The 20,866-nt window shown below is 44.8% G+C and overlaps 1 protein-coding gene across 2 annotated transcripts in view; it reads right to left on the minus strand.

Annotated features, from left to right (window-relative positions):
• Window positions 1-12,242: 12,242 nt before the first annotated feature.
• SCPEP1 (serine carboxypeptidase 1) overlaps window positions 12,243-20,866 on the minus strand; it is a 30,474-nt gene continuing 21,850 nt past the window's right edge. For both annotated transcript variants that reach the window (XM_078374125.1, XM_002748396.6), the window contains 3 exons: window positions 18,617-18,754; window positions 17,451-17,614; window positions 12,243-12,839 (listed from right to left, as the gene is read on the minus strand). In XM_078374125.1, coding sequence (XP_078230251.1) covers window positions 12,777-12,839; window positions 17,451-17,614; window positions 18,617-18,754 — 365 coding nt within the window. In that variant the 3' untranslated portion in view covers window positions 12,243-12,776. The remainder of the gene's footprint in view (window positions 12,840-17,450; window positions 17,615-18,616; window positions 18,755-20,866) is intronic.

A 20,866-nucleotide genomic window follows, 5' to 3' on the forward strand; every position in this document is an offset into this window, starting at 1 on the left:
AAGAGGTAACAAGGCCAGGAGGAATCTGCCCTCATGAATGGACTAATGCGGGAGTGGGCTTCACATAATGGGATGAGTTCAGTCACTTTTTTGCATTCTCTGTCTCTCACTGTCTCTTCTTCTGTCACAGGCTGACACAGCAAGAAAGCCCTCACCAGACGCTGATCCCTCAGTCTTGGACTTCTCAGCCTCCAGAACCATGAGCCAATACATTTCTGTCAAATGTAAATGACACAGTCTCAGGTATTCCATTATGGCAGGACAGACTAGGTGCTATTGAAACAACATGACTAAGAGAAGTTATTTTTCCTGCTTTAATAGAACTATTTATCAAGACTCTAAAGAGGCCAGACACAGTGCCTCATGCCTGTAATCCCAGCACTTTGGGAGGCCAAGGTGGTCAGATCACTGGAGGTCCAGGAGTTCAAGACCAGCCTGGCCAACATGGTGAAATCCTGTCTCTACTAAAAATACAAAAATTAGCCAGGCATGTTGGCATACACCTGTAATCCCAGGTACTTGGGAGGCTGAGGCAGGAGAATTGCTTGAATCTGGGAGGCAGAGGTTGCAGTGAGCCAAGATCACACCACTGCACTCCAGTCTCAGTGTCAGAGCAAGATTCCATCTCAAAAAAAAAAAATGTAACCCAAGATTTTCAAGTTAGTCAATGCCAATGTCTAATAGACATAACTCTTTAGATGATACCATGAATATGCTGCAAGAGTTCATCTAATGTCTCAGAGTGATGCAGAAGACAAGTGGACCATTATTTATTAAGACAGGCTCATCAATGTCTGTGTGGATTGCATGGTGAAAGGGATATCTCATATCATTTAAGTCTGAAAGGAAACTAGATGGAAACCATGAACTGGAAATGTATTTCTCAATGTCTTAGGTAGACTCTAGAGTCTCAATGTGATTCTCCCAATTTAGTTCAGTTCGACAAATATTTACCCAATGCTCTCTATGTGGTAGGCACTGGACTACGTGCTAGGGATGGAAAGCTGAGTAAGACACATTTTGTTCTTTAAACCAAACTGCCTAAGGCCAGTTCCTGGAATTCTTTAAGTGAAAGGCATGACTCAAACATTACGGCATCAGTGAAGCAGTGGTATAAGTTTTGTGATCAGTGAGGATGCATGAAATAATGCTCTAGTGGGGGTGAGCTGAAGCCCAGCCCCGTTTCTACTCTGTCTCATTCACCACTGAGAGATTTCACCCTCCTTATTCTTAAGGAGAAAGGGCCAAAGATGTCATCTTCTGAAGCTACTTCCTGCTGAAGTTTCTTCCTGCCTAATCTTGAAGGGCCTGGAAATCTCCTCCTGGCTGTTCTAAAGACCTATAAAGACTAGGCACTTTTGAAACCTGGTAGATATAAACTTTAACCTCCTGTTGAATATAACAAATAATTATTTCAAAAAAAAAATACCCAGTGGTAATAACATGCCTAATCTCAGTTTAATAATTCTTACAAGAAGAGATGGGATGCCATTAATTTAAGTGAATACGCTGGAAAACCATTCTCCTGTGGCCTGAAATATAAAGCAGACAGACTTTTAATAAGAGGCACTTCCAAGAAATGGAAGAAACAGGAGGAAAACAAAGGCTAATGGCATAATCTATCTAGATGTTAGACTCAGAGTATCTTAGTAACAGAGGATGAAGGCAGTGACAATTTGATATGTTCTTCTCACATGTATCACAAGGAATAAGCTTTAGCTTGCATGATCTTGGGGAAAAGGTAGTAGCAATTCTACTGAGTTTGTAAACCAAAAAGTATCTGAGAAAGGTCTCAATCAATTTAAAAGTTTATTTTGCCAAGGTTAAGGATGTGCCCAGAAGGGAGGTCTGTGCCTTTCTCCAAAGATGATTTTAAGGGTTTCAATATTTAAAAGGAAAAAGCAGACTGGAAGGGCAAGAGGGAGGATATGGTCACATTACTGAATCACACGTTGCAAGGGAAAAGGAGCAGGTAGGAGAATAGTAAAATAGGTATGCGTCTCGCACTCAGTAAGACAGCACTTTACAGAAGACAAGGTGAACATAAGAGTAGCGACCTGTGGAGACACTTCACCTTTTATCTGTAGCTCTCTGCTTAGGAACAAAAGGAAAGGTAGTTTTTTGAATGACTCAGCTTTCAGCTTAACTTTGTCCTTTTGGCATAGTAAATTGGGGTCCCAAGTTTTTATTTTCTTTTCACAAGTTTGAGTTAGAAAAATAGAAGAAAAATTTGCAAACATTAGTTGGGAGACATGTAGCCCAGAAAAGATTTAAGATTCAGTCTATGTTGTAAAAGCAATATTTTTAAAACTCAAAAGTAGGCCGGATGCGGTGGCTCAGGCCTGTAATCCTAGCACTTTGGGAGGCCGAGGTGGGTGGATCACCTGAGGTCAGGAGTTCAAGACCAGCCTGACCATCATGGTGAAACCCCATTAAAAAAAAAACACTCAAAAATAACAGACAAGACCAGAACCTAATAGCAAGTGTATTACAATATTTTTTTCTCCAGTCTTTCATTTTTAATCAAAGACAAGTCATAGTAGGACCAATTTGTTTGCAAAATAAGTTTTAGTCCTGTTAAATTTGGCCTGATTATTTGCATCAAGTGTGTCAAGAATAATTATTGGTCATATGAGCTCTTTTTAAATTGGCTTTGCTGGAACTTTGTTCCATAGGAATCTTGGATTAGATTTTTAAAGCCTGGAGACCAACCATGGATTTATCTCTGCCTGCAAATGCCTGTATGAATTGGGTGAATTCTTATCCTCCAGAGGTCCCAAGATAACTTGGAACCCCCACACTCAGTTCCCATTGGGACACTGCCCAGTGGAGCTGTGAAATGAGAACCACCATCCTCCAGACCCCAGAATGGTAGATCCACCAAGAGCTTGCACCAGGTGCCTGGAAAAGCCCCAGGCACTCAACTCCTGCCCATGAGAGCAGCTGTGGGGGCTGGACCCTGCAGAGCCACAGGGGTAGAGCTGCCCAAGGCTGTAGGAGCCCACCCCTTGCATCAGCATGAGCTGGATGTGAGCCATGGAGTCAAAGAAGACTACATTACATCTAGATATTACATACCAATGCTAAAAAGTTTGTCATAATGCAAGGTAATTTTTGATGCCCCCAAAAGTCAAGATGATCAGGTAATGCAATGTAAAATGAGTAAAACCTTAGATTTTGAGAGGGATCTGTCAAATTGTAATTTTGGGGGTTCTGTTAGGGAAATAGGAGCATAGAAGAGCCAGCGTGATGCCATTTCAAGTTCAACTCGTCTTGGGACTAACAAGGCGCATTCCATGCTTGTCACAACCAACAGTCATAATATGTTTACAGTTCAGGAAACAGCTTGAAGACGCCTGCAAAAGACACATTCCTACAATGACAGAAAGTCCATATGTCCCAATATTCACAACAACACATGCTTTTAAGATTGTTATAGTCATGCTTTGGCTGGGTGCGGTGGCTCAAGCCTGTAATCCCAACACTTTGGGAGGTCAAGGCAGGTGACCTTGACCTCAAGTGAGGTCAGGAGTTCGAGACCAGCCCAGCCAACATGGTGAAACCCCATCTCTATCAAAAAATGCAAAAATTAGCCAGGTGTGGTGGTGTGTACCTGTATTCCCAGCTAGTCAGGAGGCTGAAGCATGAGAATTGCTTGAACCTGGGAGGCAGAGGTTGCAGTGAGTCAAGATTGCGCCACTGCCCTCCAGCATGGGTGAGCAAGACTCAATCTCAAAAAAAGAAAAAGATTGTTATAGTCATGCTTTGATGTACTCATGCACAAAAATGCCAAAGACAATTTTCTTTATATTAACAAAGTACTAAGTTTTATCACACTTCAGCCCATCTGCAAGTAGACATAGCTTAGCTTTTATGTAGATGAGACTCCTATACAAGAAGGGTTGAAAACAAAGACAACGCATTCCTCTTCTTGCTTTCTGAGGACGCCCTACTCTGTATCTGCACAGCCTTCAATAAACCATCTCTTCTCACTGTAGTCTGCTACTCACCTTGAATTTCTTCCTGTGTGAGATCCAAGAAACCTCTCTTGGGGTCTGGATCAAGATCCCTTTTTCTAGCAACAGTTCCATGAGGAAAACAGAAGTTTTTCCCAAAATGGGGTCTGTGGAACCTCCTCTGTTTATTCCAAGGAGTCTCAGATTGTCAGTAATTACATTAGGTTTTCTTATGGGGACATCAAAAGTGGCAAGAAGGCAGACTAGAGAAACAATTCATTTGACTTAGGAGAAAAAAAAAAAAAAAAAAAAAAACTTTTTCTCAAAAAACAAGATCCAAGAAGGGAAAAAGCATGAAGGCATGTATGTTTAGCTTGTAAATCTCCTTTTAATTAAGATGACTTTTAACCATGGAGCTTTGAAAAGAATCCTTTTAAATTTTTTATTGTCAGACTTTTGCTGGGACAAAGAGCTGACACCTCTGGCTTTTAAGCACTTGTTTTTTTTTTACCTCAAAGGTATTTTCCCAAGTGAAACCCATAACCTTAACCAAGGTTGTAACTTAATCATGGATGCACAAGGTATCACCAAATAGTATTTTGGTGGTTTTTACAGGATCTAGAATTGCCCCAAAGGTAGCTCAGAGAAAGAAAATTCAAGACAGGAAGTCAGAAATTGTTCAGGGAGGAGAAAATAATAAATGGCAAAGGTCACACAAATATCAAACCAGAAAGGACCCATTCCCTAAGCCAGAGGCTGCCGTTGTGAAAGGGCAAAGCCTTGGCTATGAGCTACGACATGAAGCAATTGCCATTGTTCTTTCCAGAAGGAGTCTAGAGCCATCATTTTGAGCTTTCAAAGGATTTTAACTGCTTAAGGTACTTTTTTTTTGTCTGAGATGGAATATTGCTCTGTTGCCCAGGCTGGAGTGCAATGGTGCAATCTTGGCTCACTACAACCTCCACCTCCCAGGTTCAAGTGATTCTTCTGCCTCGGCCTCCCAAGTAGTGCCTGGGACTATAGGCACATACCACCGCGCCCAGCTAAGTTTTGTATTTTTAGTAGAGACAGGGTTTCACCATATTGGTAAGGCTGGTCTTAAACTCCTGGCCTTGTGATCCACCTACCTCCACTCCCCTAAATGCTGGGATTACAGGTGTGAGCCACTGCACCCGGCCTCAAGGTACATTTTATGGTTAACCATGAAATTATTACTTATCCTTCTTTTAAACATTTTTAAAAATTATTAAGAATAAAATATTTCTAAAGTATTTTCTATTTTAATGACATATTTCGTTCCAATAGCAACTCAATCCAAAAGGGTTTTGTTTTTGTTTTAGTTTTTGCTCTTTTGAGACAGGGTCTCACTCTGTCATCCAGGCTGAAGCAAGGCTCAATCATGGCTCACTGCAGCCTCAATCTCCAGGGCTCAAGTGATCCTCCCACCTCAGACTCCTGAGTAGCTGAGACCACAGGTGTGTGCCACCACGCCTGGCTAATTTTTGAAATTTTTGTAGAGATGGAGTCTCCCTATGTTGCCAAGGCTGGTCTCTAACTCCTGGGCTCAAGCAATCCTCCCTCTTAAGCCTCCCCAATTGCTGAGATTACAGGTTTAACTATTGCACCTGGCTCCAGATGGTAATGTTTTAGGTTTTTTTAAAAATTACGCAGCCTGGCACAGTGGTTCACGCCTGTAATCCCAGAACTTTGGGAGGCCAAGGCGGGCAGATCACGAGTTCAAGAGATCGAGACTATCCTAGCCAACATGGTAAAACCCTGTCTCTACTAAAACACAAAAATTAGCCAAGCATGGTGGCAGGTGCCTGTAATGGTACTCGGAAGGCTGAGGTGGGAGTATCGCTTGAAACTGGGAGTTGAAGGTTGCAATGAGCCAAGATTGTACCATTGCTCTCCAGCCTGGGCAACAAGAGCAAAACACCATCTAAAAAAAAAAAAAGGAAAGAAATAGGCTGAGTGCAGTAGCTCATGCCTGTAATTCCAGTACATTGGGAGTACCAAGGTGGGTGAATTGCTTGAGCCTAGGAGTTCAAGACCAGCCTAGGTCACATAGTGAGACCCCCCCCAACTCTACAAAAAATTTTAAAAATTAGCTGGGCTTGGTGGTGCAGTCCTAACAATTTGGGTAAGTGAGGTAGGAAGTTCATTTGAGCCAATGATTGTGCCACTGTACTCCAGCCTGGGCAACAGTCTCAAAATAAATAAACAAACAAAAACAACATAAAGGAATAAAAGGGTGGCTACCCATAGACAGACTAGTCAAGCATGGGCTTGACTACTCAAAAAATAAAATAAAATACCATAAGTATAGTCAGTCAAGCACGGGCTGCTTGACAGACTATTTATGGTATTTTATTTTATTTTTTGAGATGGGGTCTCACTCTGTCACTCTGGCTAGAGTGCAGTGGAGCATTCTCAGCTCACTACAACCTCTACACCTCCTGAGTAAAAGGGATTCTTGGCCGGGCATGGTGGCTCAAGCCTGTAATCCCAGCACTCTGGGAGGCCAAGGTGGGCAGATCACGAGGTCAAGAGATCGAGACCATCCTGGCCAACATAGTGAAACCCCGTCTCTACTAAAAATACAAAAATTAGCTGGGCATGGTGGTGTGCGCCTGTAGTCCCAGCTACTCAGGAGGCTGAGGCAGGAGAATTGATTGAATCTGGGAGGCGGAGGTTATAGTGAGCCGAGATTGTGCTACTGCACTCCAGCCTGGCGCCTGGCGCCTGGCTACAGAGTGAGACTGTCCCTCCCCCCCCCCAAAAAAAAGCGATTATTGAACTCAGGCATAGAGTTCTTGAGCTGGGTGTAGAGAACTTGATTGGACATAGCTGCAGCTGCCCAGTGATTCTCCTGCCTCAGCAGCCTGAGTAACTGGGATTACAGGTGCATGCCACCACACCCGGCCAGTTTTTGTATTTTTAGTACAAACAGGGTTTCACCTTGTTGGCCAAGCTGGTCTTGAACTCCTGACCTCAAGTGGTCCACCCCTCTTCACCTCCCAAAGTGCTGGGATTACAGGCATGAGCCATCATGCCCAGCCAGTTATTTCCTGATTATGTACTAAACAAGGGGTGAATTGTTCATGAGTTTTCTGGGGAAAGAGTGGGGAGCGTCTGGAACTGAGGGTTCCTCCCCCTTTCAGACCATATAGGGTAACTTGTGGACATTGCCCTGGCATTTGTAAATTTCATGGTGCTGGTGGGTGTTTCCATTAGTTTGCCAGTGTGGTACATAATTAGCATACATTGAGTAGCAACGGTAACCAGAGGTTACTTCCATTGCCATCTCAGCTTTGGCCAGCTTCTCTACTCCATCATGATTTATCCATGGGGCTCCGTGGCCCGTGTCTTGGGAAATTAGTCCCAGCAAACTTTTATTGATGGCAGCGGCCACTTCAGATGTCTTGCCACTACCATCACACCAGCTGCACACTCCATGGAACCAGTGGCAGCCCCACCCCTTCCAAGTCAGGGTGGGAGCGTAATTGTGCAATCTCAGCTTACTGCAACCTCCACCTCCCGGGTTCAAGCGATTCTCTTGGCTCAGCCTCCCGAGTAGCCGGGACTACAGGTGCACGCCACCATGCCCAGCTAATTTTTTGTATTTTTAGTAGAGAAAAAAACAAAGCCAAGTACAATGGTGGAGATTGAGGCTGCAGTGAGCCATGATTGCAACACTGCACAGCAGCCTGGTGACAGAGCAAGACCCTGTCTTTAAAAAGAAAAAAGGCCAGGTGCAGTGGCTCTCGCCTGTAATCCCAGCACTTTGGGAGGCCGAGGCAGGCAGATCACAAGGTCAGAAAATTGAGACCATCCTGGCCAACCTGGTGAAACCTTGTTTCTACTAAAAATACAAAAAAAAAATTAGCTGGGCGTGATGGCACACACCTTTAGTCCCAGCTACTCAGGAGGTTGAGGCAGGAGAATCTCTTGAACCCAGAAGGCAGAGGCTGAAGTGAGCTGAGATTGTGCCACCACACTCCAGCCAGGGCAGTAGAGCTAGACTCTGTCTCAAAAAAAAAGAAAAAGAAAAAAAGGTTAGATACTATTAGCGCATCAGAGATGATAAAGGAATGAGAGATAAAAACAAAAATATTTGGTTCACTAGGTGCAGTGGTGGCTTACACCTGTAATCCAGCATTTTGGGAGGCAGAGGCAGGCAGATCACTTGAGCCCAGGAGTTTCAGACTAGCCTGGGCAACATGGTAAAACTTCATCTCTACCAAAAATACAGAAATTACCTGGACATGGTGGTGCATGCCTATAGTCACAGCTACTGGGGAGGCTGAGATAGGAGGATCACTTGAGCCTGGGGTGGTCAAGGCTGCAGTGAGCCGTGATTGTGCCACTGCACTTCAGCCCGGGTAACAGAGCAAAACCCTGTCTCAAAAAAAATTTTGTGAATATTTATTAAAATCGATTCACATCAAAAGAAGAAAATACTCATAACTATTACAGTCCTCTTTTCTACAGCGGGTCACGAGATCATAGTATTTACGACCGCCCGCATCTATGATTTATTCCATGTATCTTTTGCCCTTACCAAGCGCTTCAGTTGGTCACGGATTTTGCCTGATGGAATGATGACTTAAATCTTCTTTTGTGAAGGATCTGGGCCATTAGCTGTCTTAATTGGGTTGTTGTAGCTCTCCGCTGACCTTAATCAGAGGATATGGCCGTACTAGCGCCAAAGGATCTCCTGCATTCTCCCTCCTTAGGTCCATCGTGTGTCCGATCACCACAGACAGCACTTTGCCTCTTGATGCAGTGCCCAAAGAGGCCAGATGGTGGCTTCAAGCTCCAGGTTCATGGATTATCTGCTGTGTCTCCTAGGGAAAACATTTCTCCCTTTGTGACTAAGACCTCTAGACCAGCAAAACCTAAAGTTGGAGGGATGCGAAGCAAACATTCTACCACTGGATCATTAGGGTTAACAGTGAGAGGAGTCACTTTCATTTTTATCCCTTGATTACTGGACTCATGAATCCTGGGTATGGGAGCAACGAGGATGTTGATGTAGAGCATGTACCACATACCGGAGGGCAATGCACCAGCTGTGCAATCTATCCCCACCTCGCTGGCACTGTCACTGAATTTTCAGTCATTCAACCATCTGTCAAGGCAGTCGCTTTAAGATTATGGGAACATGGTGAGACCAGTGAATTCCACATGTATAAATTCACTGCTGCCTTTCATTTGCCGTGAATACCATGGTCATGGATAAGGCACTCCATGGGTCCACAGATGCTAGTTTTGGCAGAAGTGTTGTGGGAAAGGAAGGCACATCTATGTCCAGAGCAAGTGTTAATTCCATTGAAAACACAGTGCTGCCTGCCTCATAATAAAAGTGGTTCAATGTAATCAGCCTAACACTAGGTAGCTGGCTGATCTCTTCAGCAGTGATGCCAAATTAGGGGCTCAGTGTTGTTTCTTGTGCTGGCAGATGGGGTACTCAGCAGTGGCTGTGACCAGGTTGGCCTTAGTGAGTGAAAGTCCATGTTGCCAAGCCCATGCATAGCCTACATCCCCACCACCATGGCCGCTTTGTTCATGAGTCTACAGGAGTGGCTGAAGGAGGCTGACTGAGAACCACAGAATGGGTTATCCACACACCTGATTATGAAAATCCTCCCTTGCCCTAAGTTGAGTATTCAGATGGAACACAATGATCTTCATACTCTGCCATTCAGAGATCTAGCCTTATACATCTTCCTCAGAGCTTGTCATCAATTTTCTAATCAAGTTTCTTTTTTTTCTTTTTGAGACAAGGTCTCACCCTGTCACTCAGGGTGGAGTAAAAATATGGCTCTCTGTAGCCTCAACCCCCAACCTCCTGGGCTCAAGTGATTCTCCTACTTCAGCCTCCCATGTAGCTGAAGCCACAGGGATGCACTACCATGTTTAGTTAATTTTTATTTTATTTTTTTGTAGATACAGGGTCTTACCAACTTGCCTCAGCTGGTCTTGAACTAGACTCAAGGGATTCTCCCACCTCAGCCTCCCAAAGTGCTGGTATTATAGGCATGAGCCACTATGCCCAACCTTCTAATCAAGTTTCTTCCAAGTCCCTGAATACCCAGCTAAACCATGAACTGGGTGCAGACTTATTCTTCTGTCCATTTCCCCTTTCAGGGAAAATGAATAACCAAGTGTACTGTTCCAAGTTCTGTCCACTGGGAGGATTTCCCTTCACACCATATTTCAGAGCTGTCCTGGAGTGGGGCTATGGTGCTATAGCCATGCGTTCAGGTGATGCATGCATACTGTGGAGCACTGTCTGTAAATCAAGCCTGAGAGTTGTCTTCCTTTTGTCAGCTGATCACAGGGATTCCCTAGGAAGACAGGGGTGTGGGTTGAGGGAGAATGTTATACAGCAGGAATAAGAGCCATGGGCAAGCCTAGGAATTTACTATAGGATCTTAGAGCAAGACAGGATTAACCTGCTCAGGTAGCAATGGAAGGGCTGCTGCTTTTTTTTTTTTTTTTTTGAGATAGAGTTTTGCTCTTGTTGCCCAGGCTAGAGTGCAGTGGCACCATCTTGGTTCACAACAGCCTCCGCCTCCCAGGTTCAAGCAATTCTCCTGCCTCAGCCTCCTGAGTAACTGGATTACAGGCATGCACCACCATGCCCGGCTAATTTTGTATTTTAAGTAGAGACGGGGTTTTGCCATGTTTGACAGGCTGGTTTCGAACTCCTGACCTCAAGTGATCCACCCACCTCAGCCTCCCAAAGTGCTGGGATTACAAGCATGAGCCACTGTGACCGACCAGGGCTGCCTCTAATGGCTAAGAAGGTTTGAGTTCCCCTCACTTCACTGAAATCTGCCCAGGTGACTCATCTCAATGGTCAGAATTACATTTCTTCCCAACCAATGCACTAACTTTTAACAGAAGAGATTCTGTGAGGTTGGGAATTCAACTTGTTTCATAATTCACTGCTTTGTTGGGTGGTTCACCGTGACTCACAAGGCTCAGAGGCAGGTTATACTGATAGCTAACTTTTTTTGTAAGAAAGGATGCACATCAAAAGCAGCAGGTAAAAAGGATACACATTGGTGACGTCCAGGGGTATCCAGCACAGGCTTCTAAGGTTCTTCTTCCCATGGGCACACTGGAGTTCTGGCTCACAGTGAACCCCAGGGACATGTGTAGTCTCTGCCCCAGGAGCCTGATTTTAGTCTCAGGGTCTGAAGAGGCTGGTCATGTAGACATAACCTGCTGTCAACTCTTTCCTCACAGTGTGCAGGGATAAGCTTTGGGTTTTTTTAAATCTCAGCCCTCAGCCAGGCTCAGTGACTCACGCCTGTAATCCCAGCACTTTCTGAGCCCAAGGCAGGTAGATTTCTAGAGCCTGGGAGTTGGAGAGCAGCCTGGGCAACACAATGAGACCCCAACTCTACAACAACATTTTAAAAACTAGCTGGGCATGGTGGTGCACACCCGTGGTACTAGCTACTCGGGAGGCTGGGGCAGGAGGATCACTTGAGCCATGATTGTGCCAATGCAGTCTAGCCTGGGTCACAGAGTGAGACCCTATCTCAAATAAGTAAACAAACAAATAAAATCTCAGCCCTGCAACTACAAGAGGTAGTTCTTTTAGTCCTAGAAGCTATCGGACTGATCTGAGACCCTACACAGATCTTTTCTTTCTTTCTCTTTCCTTCCTTCCTTCCTTCCTTTCTTCTTTCTTTCTTTATTTTTTTGAGACAGGGTCTCTCTGTCACCCAGGCTGGAGTGAGTGGCTTGATCATGGCTCACTGAAACCTCAAGCTCCTTGGCTCAAGTGATCCTCCTGCTTCAGCCTCCCAAATAGCTGGGTAGCTGGGACTACAGGTGTGTGCCACAATGCCCGGCTAATGTTTTAATTTTTTTTGTATAAATGGGGTCTCCCTATGTTGTCCAGGCTGTTCCTGAACTCCTGGGTTCAAGTGTTCCTCTCAGATCGACCTCCCAAACTGCTAGGTTCACAGGTGTGAGCCACGGCATTGAGCTTCCTTACGCAGATCTTGAGCTATGAATAAAAAGTTAAAAGTCCTGAGCTAATTATTTTGATTCTAAGGAAATGTGACAATCCTCTGACTAAATAATTACGCTTTTATGAATTAATATAAGAAAACAAGGAAGTACATAAAAATCTAACTATCAGGATGAAACAACAGAGCACTGTGCATAGTAGCAACAAACTAGAAATTATACTTGTCGGAAACAACTGGGAATTTTGTGAATAAACTATAGTATGCCATAAAGTAGAATGCTCCACAGCCATTAAAAATGTTACAGAACAACATTTATTGACATCGAAAGGTGTTTAGGATATACTGATGGGTCAAACAAATAGTAAAACAACATACAGTGATGATTCATTTTTGTAAAAAATATATATGTATATATATTGCAAAGAAAATCCGCAAGGACGTATGTTAAATTGGTGATAGTGCTTACCCCTGGGAAGGAAGTATACAGGTGTTTATTTATTCTTTGTGCACCTGTAATTCCAAGTTTTTCTATAAATCCCATCATTTGCTTCTATAATAAGAAAAGGTAATAATCTATTATCATCCTCCATTTTGATTAAAACAAATCCATTTTTTAAAAAAATCTTAGGTTTTTTTAAGAAGCAGAAACAATTTTCAAATTGCCTCCAGAGTCAATGATTTTATCCTCTGTGGAAGCCGGTCAGAATCTTCATGATCACAGCCCCATTAGATACATAGAAGAATGGCGCTTCCTACAGCTTCAGGGCCTCAGCTCAGCTCTGTGCCCCAAGGCCACACCAGCTCATCTCCAGCCCCATCCATCCTATTCTTGCTGCGTTACCAGTCTCATCATCTTCAGAGCCATGTCCCCTTGGTCAGAAGGAACCTACAAGCAAGCAACATCTGAGTCAGTGCTTCTGGTGCTATTCCTGGGGCTGGGGTCAGAGGCAACATCCTGAAACCTTGCTCCCAGAAGGGAGCCAGCTCTGTGACAGCAACCGGTGCAGACACCTGGGCACATCCCTGAGAGAGAGAATCCTTCCTGGAAATGACTCCTGCACTCCTAGAAGAAAGCTCTTCTAGGCACCGACTGGGCTGGGTAGCAGGGACCTGGAGAGGTCAGCATTTAGGCAAGAACCTTCTACTCCATTTGAGACTGATCTACCGATTTCTTGGTAAGGCGCATGCTCATGATACTGAGACCTAGGCTGCTCAAGGAAGAAGGAGGATTCTCAACATTTTCAAGGAGTCTGTCTAGCAGGGATCCCAGACTGAAAATGGAGAAATGGCTGAGAAGGAAGCTCACAGGAGACAGCTGCAAACAATACAAACAGCGCCCTTTAAATGGCATCTGATTGTCACATTGTTATTCAACTTTCTTTTGTTTTCTCTCAGATTTTTAGAACAAGCCCTTTAAAATTTCCATCCCACACACCATCAAAAGGGGAAGGGCAGAGGCCTCAGTTTTCTCCTGGACAGGAGTGGAGTATATGGTCTCCCCATTCTGCAGTTCCCTGGCCCCATGATTCTCTATGCACACCTATCCTTGACTCTTCTGCCAAGAGTCCCCAGGAGGCACAGGCACAGTGGGACATTCTAAAATGACATTTAATCAACCAAAGGGGAAGTGGTTTGGGGATGATTTAATAACAGTCTCTGAGGGCTATTTTAAGCCTGTCCCCAGCTGATCTGTTGTTCTATATGTGGCAAACCAAGAGGAAATGGGCCTGAACTCTAGTACCCGAGCGTGTGGTTGGCTTGTCCCATGCCCTCCTACCAGCCTCAGCAGGGACTTCTCTCTAGTGCAGGCTAAGCATTCCTCATTGAAAAAGCCAAAATCCTCCACAGTTCTTTTTTTTTGGTAAAATTGGTCTTGGAAGATGGAGGCTGGATGGCCCTCGCTCCACAATTCTAACCTTTCTGAGTACCACCATGAGGCCGCAAGTGGAACATTTCACACCTGGCCCCATCAGGGGCTGCATTCAAAATGCAGGCGTACAACACACAGTTTATTTCCGCATCCCCAAGGGGGTTACAGTACAGTACAGTAACCTTTTCATCAAAACACAGCATCGTAGGCAGAGACCAAAAGCTGCTGGTGTTTGCTGCTGCTGTTGTCTAGCAGCTGACACGGTATTCTGGCGATGCTACTGTGCTGCTCAGTTACGACGAACACACATTTTTCCGCTGTATTAATAGTATGTTGTATTTCTTACTGGAAGTACTTTTGTGTGACTACGTACAAGAAAATGATTGCTTATTGGCAACATATAAATTTGGAGTCAGAAATAATGTGATGTCCAATAACCACAGATCGGTTGAAGTGGCTATTTTAGCCACCCTTTGCCCTCTAATAATTCAATGCACACAAACTTTGCTTCATGCACAAAATTATTTAAAATATTGTACAAAAGTACCTTCAGTTTATGTGTATAAGGTGTACAGGAAACATAATAAATGAATTCTTAAGAGCAATGGACGGGAATGATCACCCAGATTATCACTTCAGGGAGAATGTTCCTCCCCTTCCATCTCCCTTCTCAGCCACGCGGGCTCCGTTAGCTATGACCCCATTTAATACAGCCAGGGGCAGTCCTGCAGCCCTGAAATTTGCAGGTGAAGGTGCTCACATTTTATTATCCAAAAATGTCTCTTGCAACTCTTAATTATGACAATTTCCTAGACTTAACTTGATGGCAATTGAGTAAGTCTATGGTGGAGCCTGGGAATTTTCATGTTTAACAAACAACTCAGATGTTTAATATAGATGGAGCAGAGTTTGAGGGGAAAAATATATATAGATTTTTTTCTGGAAAAAAAATGCTTAATTTTAATTTTTATTTTAATAGTTTTTAGGGTACAGGTGGTATTTGGTTCCATCAATCAATTCTTTCGTGATTTCTGAGGTTTTTGTGCACCTATCACCTGATCAGTTTATACTATACCCCACGTGTAGTCTTTTCTCTCTCACCCACTTCCAACCTTCCCCCTGGAGTACCCCCAAGGTCCATTATATCATTCTTGAGACTTTATATCCTCATAGCTTAAATCCCTCTTGTAAGTGAGAACATACAATATTTGGTTTTCCATGTTTGAGTTACATTAAAATAATGGCCTCCAGCTCCACCTAAATTGCTGCAAAAGACATTATTTTGTTCTTTTTTATGGTTGAGTAGTACTCCATGGTGTATATATACCATAAGTGTAGAAATCCCAGAAGAGGCAAGAAAAATAAATAAATAAATAAATAAATAAAATGAATTCTTGTCTAGACTTGGGTCCCATCCCCAAGATATCTCATTATGCATATGCAAATTTCCCAAAACTGAAACACAACAGGTCCCAAACATTTCAGATAAGGGGTGCTCAACCTGTAATAGTGCTTTGCTCTAAGACTTCCTGTTTTGTTTTTTTAGTCAATGTTGAAGGTACTCAGATGCTGAGAGATGCCCTCTCCCTCTCTGTGCCCTGCTGTCTTGTTTATTCTCCCTTTAGAACAAATAGATTAAGTCTATTTATTTATTTATTGATACGGAGTCTTGCTCTGTTATCGAAACCTGAGTGTAGTGGCACAATCTTGGCTCACTGCAACCTCCACCTCCCAGGTTTAAACAATTCTCCTGACTCATCTCCCAAGTAGCTGGGGTTACAGGCACTTGCCACCACGCACGGCTAATTTTGTATTTTTAGTAGAGACAGTTTTGCCATGTTAGCCAGGCTGGTCTGAAACTCCTGACCTCGGGTGGTCCACCCACGTTGGCCTTCCAAAGTGCTGGGATTACAGGTGTGAGCCACTGCACCCGGCCTAGATTAAGTATCTTTAAAGAGTGGGCTGCTTTATCTGGCTTCTTAAAGGAAGTTGCTGTCTTCTCATTACTCATTCATTTTCTCCAGCCTTTCCATTCTGGCTTCTGACCTTGCTTTACCAAATCCATCTCACTGACACAGGTGCCAAGGACATTGGTGTAAGCACATCATCATGCACGTTCCAGCCTTTCCTGAGTTCTCCCTTGGCACTGTGGGCCCTCCCTACTTTGTGGATGCCACGCATCCTGGTCTCCCTTCTCACTTGTCTGGCTGCTCCTTTCTTGGTCTCATCTGTAGGCTCTTCTTCTGCCTTCTGTTCTATAGGCAATTCAAACTCAGCTTGTGCAAACTGCCTCCATCCCAAACTACAATGCGGAGCAGAAACCTGGAAGCTACCTTTCAGTTCCTTTCTGCCCCAAATGATTACCAAGTCCTGCCAATTTTCCCTTCTTTACACTTTACCAAATCCATACACTTTCCTCCTTTCTGGATTTTCCTGACAGCTTCATTGACTGGTTTGACCCCAGGCTTGCCTCATGCCCTCTACTGCTAGAACAGTATTTCTTGGACAGATCTGTTAATTTCACTCCTTTGCTTAAAACCCCCCCTTGGTGCCCTACTGTATGAACTCCTTAGTGTGGTATGCAAATTCCCCTTCTGCAGCCACCTCCCACCAGTATCCATTCCAAGGCCTCACCATCTGAGGCTCCTCCGGACCTTGTATTCACTGATCTCCATGCTCCCCACCTCCTCCTCCTCCTCTTTCCCTAACTCACTCCTATGCATCACGTGGGCACCTTCCAGATCTGCAAGCCTGGGCAGGCCAAGCCCCCTGTTAGCATTGCTCACCCCAGGCTGTTGACAGTCTCCTTGCCTGTCTGTCTCTAGAGCATGAGCTCCTTGAGGACAGGGGCTGGGCACCACTCACCCTTGTGTTCGTAGTGTCTAGTACTAATAGCAGAATTTTGTTAGGGAACTCAAAACACTCCCAAGCCCTAAGTATTTCTTTTTTCTTTGAGACAGGGTCTCGCTCTGTCACCCAGGCTGGAGTGCAGTGGTGTGATCTTGGCTCACTACAGCTTCTAACTTTCAGGTTCAATCAATCCTCCCACCTCAGCCTCCTGAGTAGCTGAGACCACAGGCATGCGCCACCACGCCCAGCTAATTTTCATTTTTTTCTGAGACAGAGTCTCACTCTGTTGCCCAGGATAGAGTGTAGTGGCGCTATCTCGTCTCACCACAACCTTCACCTCCTGGGTTCAAGTGATTCTTGTACTTCAGCCTCCCAAGTAATTGGGATTGTAGGTGTATGGCCACCGCGTCTGGCAAATTTTTGTATTTTTAGTAGAGATGGGTTTCACCATGTTGCCAAGGTTGGTCTTGAACTCTTGAGCTCAAGCAATCCAGCCATCTCAGCCTCCCAAGTGCTGGGATTACAGGCATGAGCCTCTGCATCTGGCCTAATTTTCATATTTTTTGTAGAGACAAGGGTTCACCATGTGGCCCAGGTTGGTCTCAAACTCCTGGGCTCTACCTTGGCCTCCCAAAGTGTTGGGATTATAAGGCATGAGCCACCACACCCAGCCCTTGTACTTCTTACAAGACCTGCCTGGGTAGTAGACAGAGGCATAACTGCCTGTGGCTTCCCTCTCAGGATGATTTCAAGTCTGGAACAAAAGCTCTCTCTTACCATGTGCCCAGCCTTCAGAATCCAGTAGAAAGCCAGGTTCTTGTAGGATTTGACAAAAGCAGAAGTTTCTAAAGATTTAGGGTCACTGTACAGGGCCTTCCACTTCAGCTGATTGAATTTAGGCAGTTCTGACCACCTCAGCTTCCGTACCCAGGCCTCCTGACCTGGTAAGAAAGGCACAGCATTAACAGTTGGGTAAAGTAGGAAAAAAGTCTAGGTCCAAAATGTTGGTGCTTCCCAAACTGTAATAGGCATGATCTCACTCAGGATCTTGTTAAAACGCAAATTCTGATTCAGAAGATCAGGGTGGGGTCTGAGCATCTGTACTTCTGACTCCCAGTGAAACCTATGTTGCTGGGAGAAACCTAACAGCTGCAAAGCCTGACTTGTTTTTGCCTCTGCCTCTCCCACTGCCACCTGCTCTTTAGGAAGGGAACTGGGGGGACCTCACAGGCCTGTGAGGAGGACTGAGAGATGTCAGGAATGAGACAGTGTCACCCGGGCTGTTCATGGAAAAAATGCAGCAGCTCTCCAAATGGTCCTGGAGGTCCCTTGCTTACCAGTCACAAAAATATTCAATTCTTCTTGTTTCACGAGTGCGTCACATCCGCCAGACCTTGTGCCTCAATTAAACTGGCGGTTCAGAGAACCTGTCTCAGAACTTCTACCAGCCCCTATTTAATTTGGAAGTGAGCAAATTAAACATGTGGTAGGTGATAGGGCAGTAGCTGGGAATCCACAAAGACTGCTTCCCCTGGCTCTTCAGGGTTAGTCATTAGGGTTGAGTTTTAATTCACTTTGCAGTGGTTGACATCAACTGTGATGTCATACAAACATAAGCTCTCCCTTAATTAAATAGTGCATTTGCCCAGTAGCCAGAAAAACGTCTTTTTAAGTTTTGTGGTAGAGACAGGTGTTGTTCTTTTCTTTAATTCTACCTAAGGGCCCTAAAACTTGGATAGGCCCAGGCTTCTGAGGGGTCACAGCCCTGTGTAGCTCCCCGCTCTCTGGAGAATCAAGGTCAGGGGTAGATGGATATAATGGGAAATGGCCTTCCTCCTGGCATTTCAATATTACCCACCCCAAGACTGCCATGTCCAAGCCCAGTTCCCTTCCAGCTGAACCCATAATACTGCCTCTGTGTGTCCTTCAGAGTCAATTCCTACCCATGGTATCTACGATGAGATCAAGCTGTCCATTATACACAGTTACGTTGATCCCTGCCTCCAGCAACTCGTCCACAATGCTTATGACTGGCTTCATGAAGTCCCCCTCCATGTTCATGAAGACATTGGTCGCCTGGCCTGCACATGGGGAGGGAGAGAGAGGAAGGAGCTTGGAATCTGCCAGAACAAGAGGTCCCTTTCAGCCCAGAGCATCTTGCACTTCAGCACCAAACGATGACTGAATGCACCGATGCTTCACAAACAGGGAGAAACCAGCCCAGAAATCTGTGCCCACTGCTCAGGTGTAAGGCACACATAAACAGCACATGTGGTCCATTCTCTTGAGAGCTTGTGATGACAGCAGGCACCACTTTAAAAGAGGAATTGACACCTGGAATAGGCTACCATCCATGGAAACAGTGAGGCAGAGGCGGGGAAATACTCGTTGGGCTGGTACACTTAGGGAATGAATCGTGCTTTGGGCCAATATCAGTTTTCCTGTTTTCTTAAGTAACACCAGCACCAAGTTTCAAGTCCTGAACAATTGGGCCTGCCTTCTGATAAATCAGATCAAACCTAAACCAATTCAGAGCTGGCCCTCAGGAAAGTCAAATGAATAACAAGCACCAAGCAAGAAGCTAGTGCTAGCTCCTGCCCATCAGCATTATCGTGACACTGAACAACCACAGTAACAGTGCCAGCCAGCATTATCTGCTTGTCACTGCTAAGGAGGCATTTCACAAGCAACATCCCATTTCTTCTTCATTACTATCCTGGGAGATCAGAAGTCTTTAAAAAAAAAATTAAATAGTTAATTAATTTTTTTTTTGAGACACAGTCTCACCCTGTCACCCAGGCTGGAGTGCAGGGGTACAATCTCAGCTCACTGCAGCCTCTACCTTCCAGGTTTAAGCAATCCTCCAACCTCAGCCTCCCAAGTAGCTCAGACTATAGGTGCACACCACCACGCCCAGCTTTTTTTTTTTTTTCAGATGGAGTTTTGCTTTTGTTGCCCAGGCTGGAGTATCACAGCACGATCTTGGCTCACCACAACCTCTGCCTCCCAGGTTCAAGTAATCTGCCTCAGCCTCCCGAGTAGCTGGGATTACAAGCATGCACCACCACACCAGGCTAATTTTGTATTTTTAGTAGAGACAGGGTTTCTCCCAACCTCAGGTGATCCTCCTGCCTTGGCCTCCCAAAGTGCTAAGATTACAGGCATGTGCCACTGTGCCAGGCCATGCCCAGCTCTTTTTATTTGAGCTAACTAATTTTTGTTCATTTCTAAAATTCTCTCAGCAGTCAGGGGTAATGAAAAAACCAGGGACAGAATGAACCCTCTGGTGACTGCAGGTTGGGAGAAGAGGCCCATGTCCCCTGAGAAAGCTCCTAGCAGCAGCAAATCACAGGCTCCCAGCAGCCGCGGGACCACTGACCCCATATCCTTGGGTTATCTTGGACACACATGAAACATAACCCTCTTCAGCTTGGAGTGTTTTCCCTTCAGAAACCTGGGATCTCTGCTTGCTCAAGGCCTCCCTGTAGGACTAAGTAGGAACTTATCCAAGATTTCTACCTGGCCCTGGTCTCTAAGAATTTCATTATTTCCTCACCACAGCCTTGAGTCCAGAATGCAGTACTGCTCGGCCACATCCAGCATCAAGATGCCTGGGGAGGCCAGCGAGAGAGCTGGTCAAAATCTGCCCAACCACGTGGGCATGTATGACATCCTGCAAGAAGGATCTTTGGCATAAAATCTCATCTGCAACCAACCGTGGCCTTGGATGTTGCCTTATCTTAATTTTTTATTATGGAAAATTTCAAATGGATACAAAAGAGAAGCGTACAATGCTCCAATGTACCCATACCAGGTTTCAACAATTATTAGCTCTCAACCAATTATGCATTATTTCTCTCCCCACCCAGCTCCCTACCAACCCTTTATTTTGAACCAATTTTGACAAATCTTTTTTTTCCCCCTTTTGAAGAGACAGGGTTTCACTCTGTTGGCCAGGCTGGTGTGCAGTAGCACAACCATAACTCAGTGTAGCCTCAAACTCCTGGGTTCAAGCAATTCTCCCTCCTCAGCCTCCCTAGTAGTTAGGACTACATGCCACATACCACCATGCCCAGCCATGTGGTTAATTGTGGTGTCAAGCAATCCTCTCAACTCAGTCTCCCATAGTGGTGGGATTATAGGCATGAGCTACTGCATCCAGCCCTGACAAGTCATTTACTGTCTTCTGTATC

The sequence above is a fragment of the Callithrix jacchus genome, chromosome 5, assembly GCF_049354715.1.
Source record: "Callithrix jacchus isolate 240 chromosome 5, calJac240_pri, whole genome shotgun sequence".
Taxonomy (NCBI): domain Eukaryota; kingdom Metazoa; phylum Chordata; class Mammalia; order Primates; family Cebidae; genus Callithrix; species Callithrix jacchus.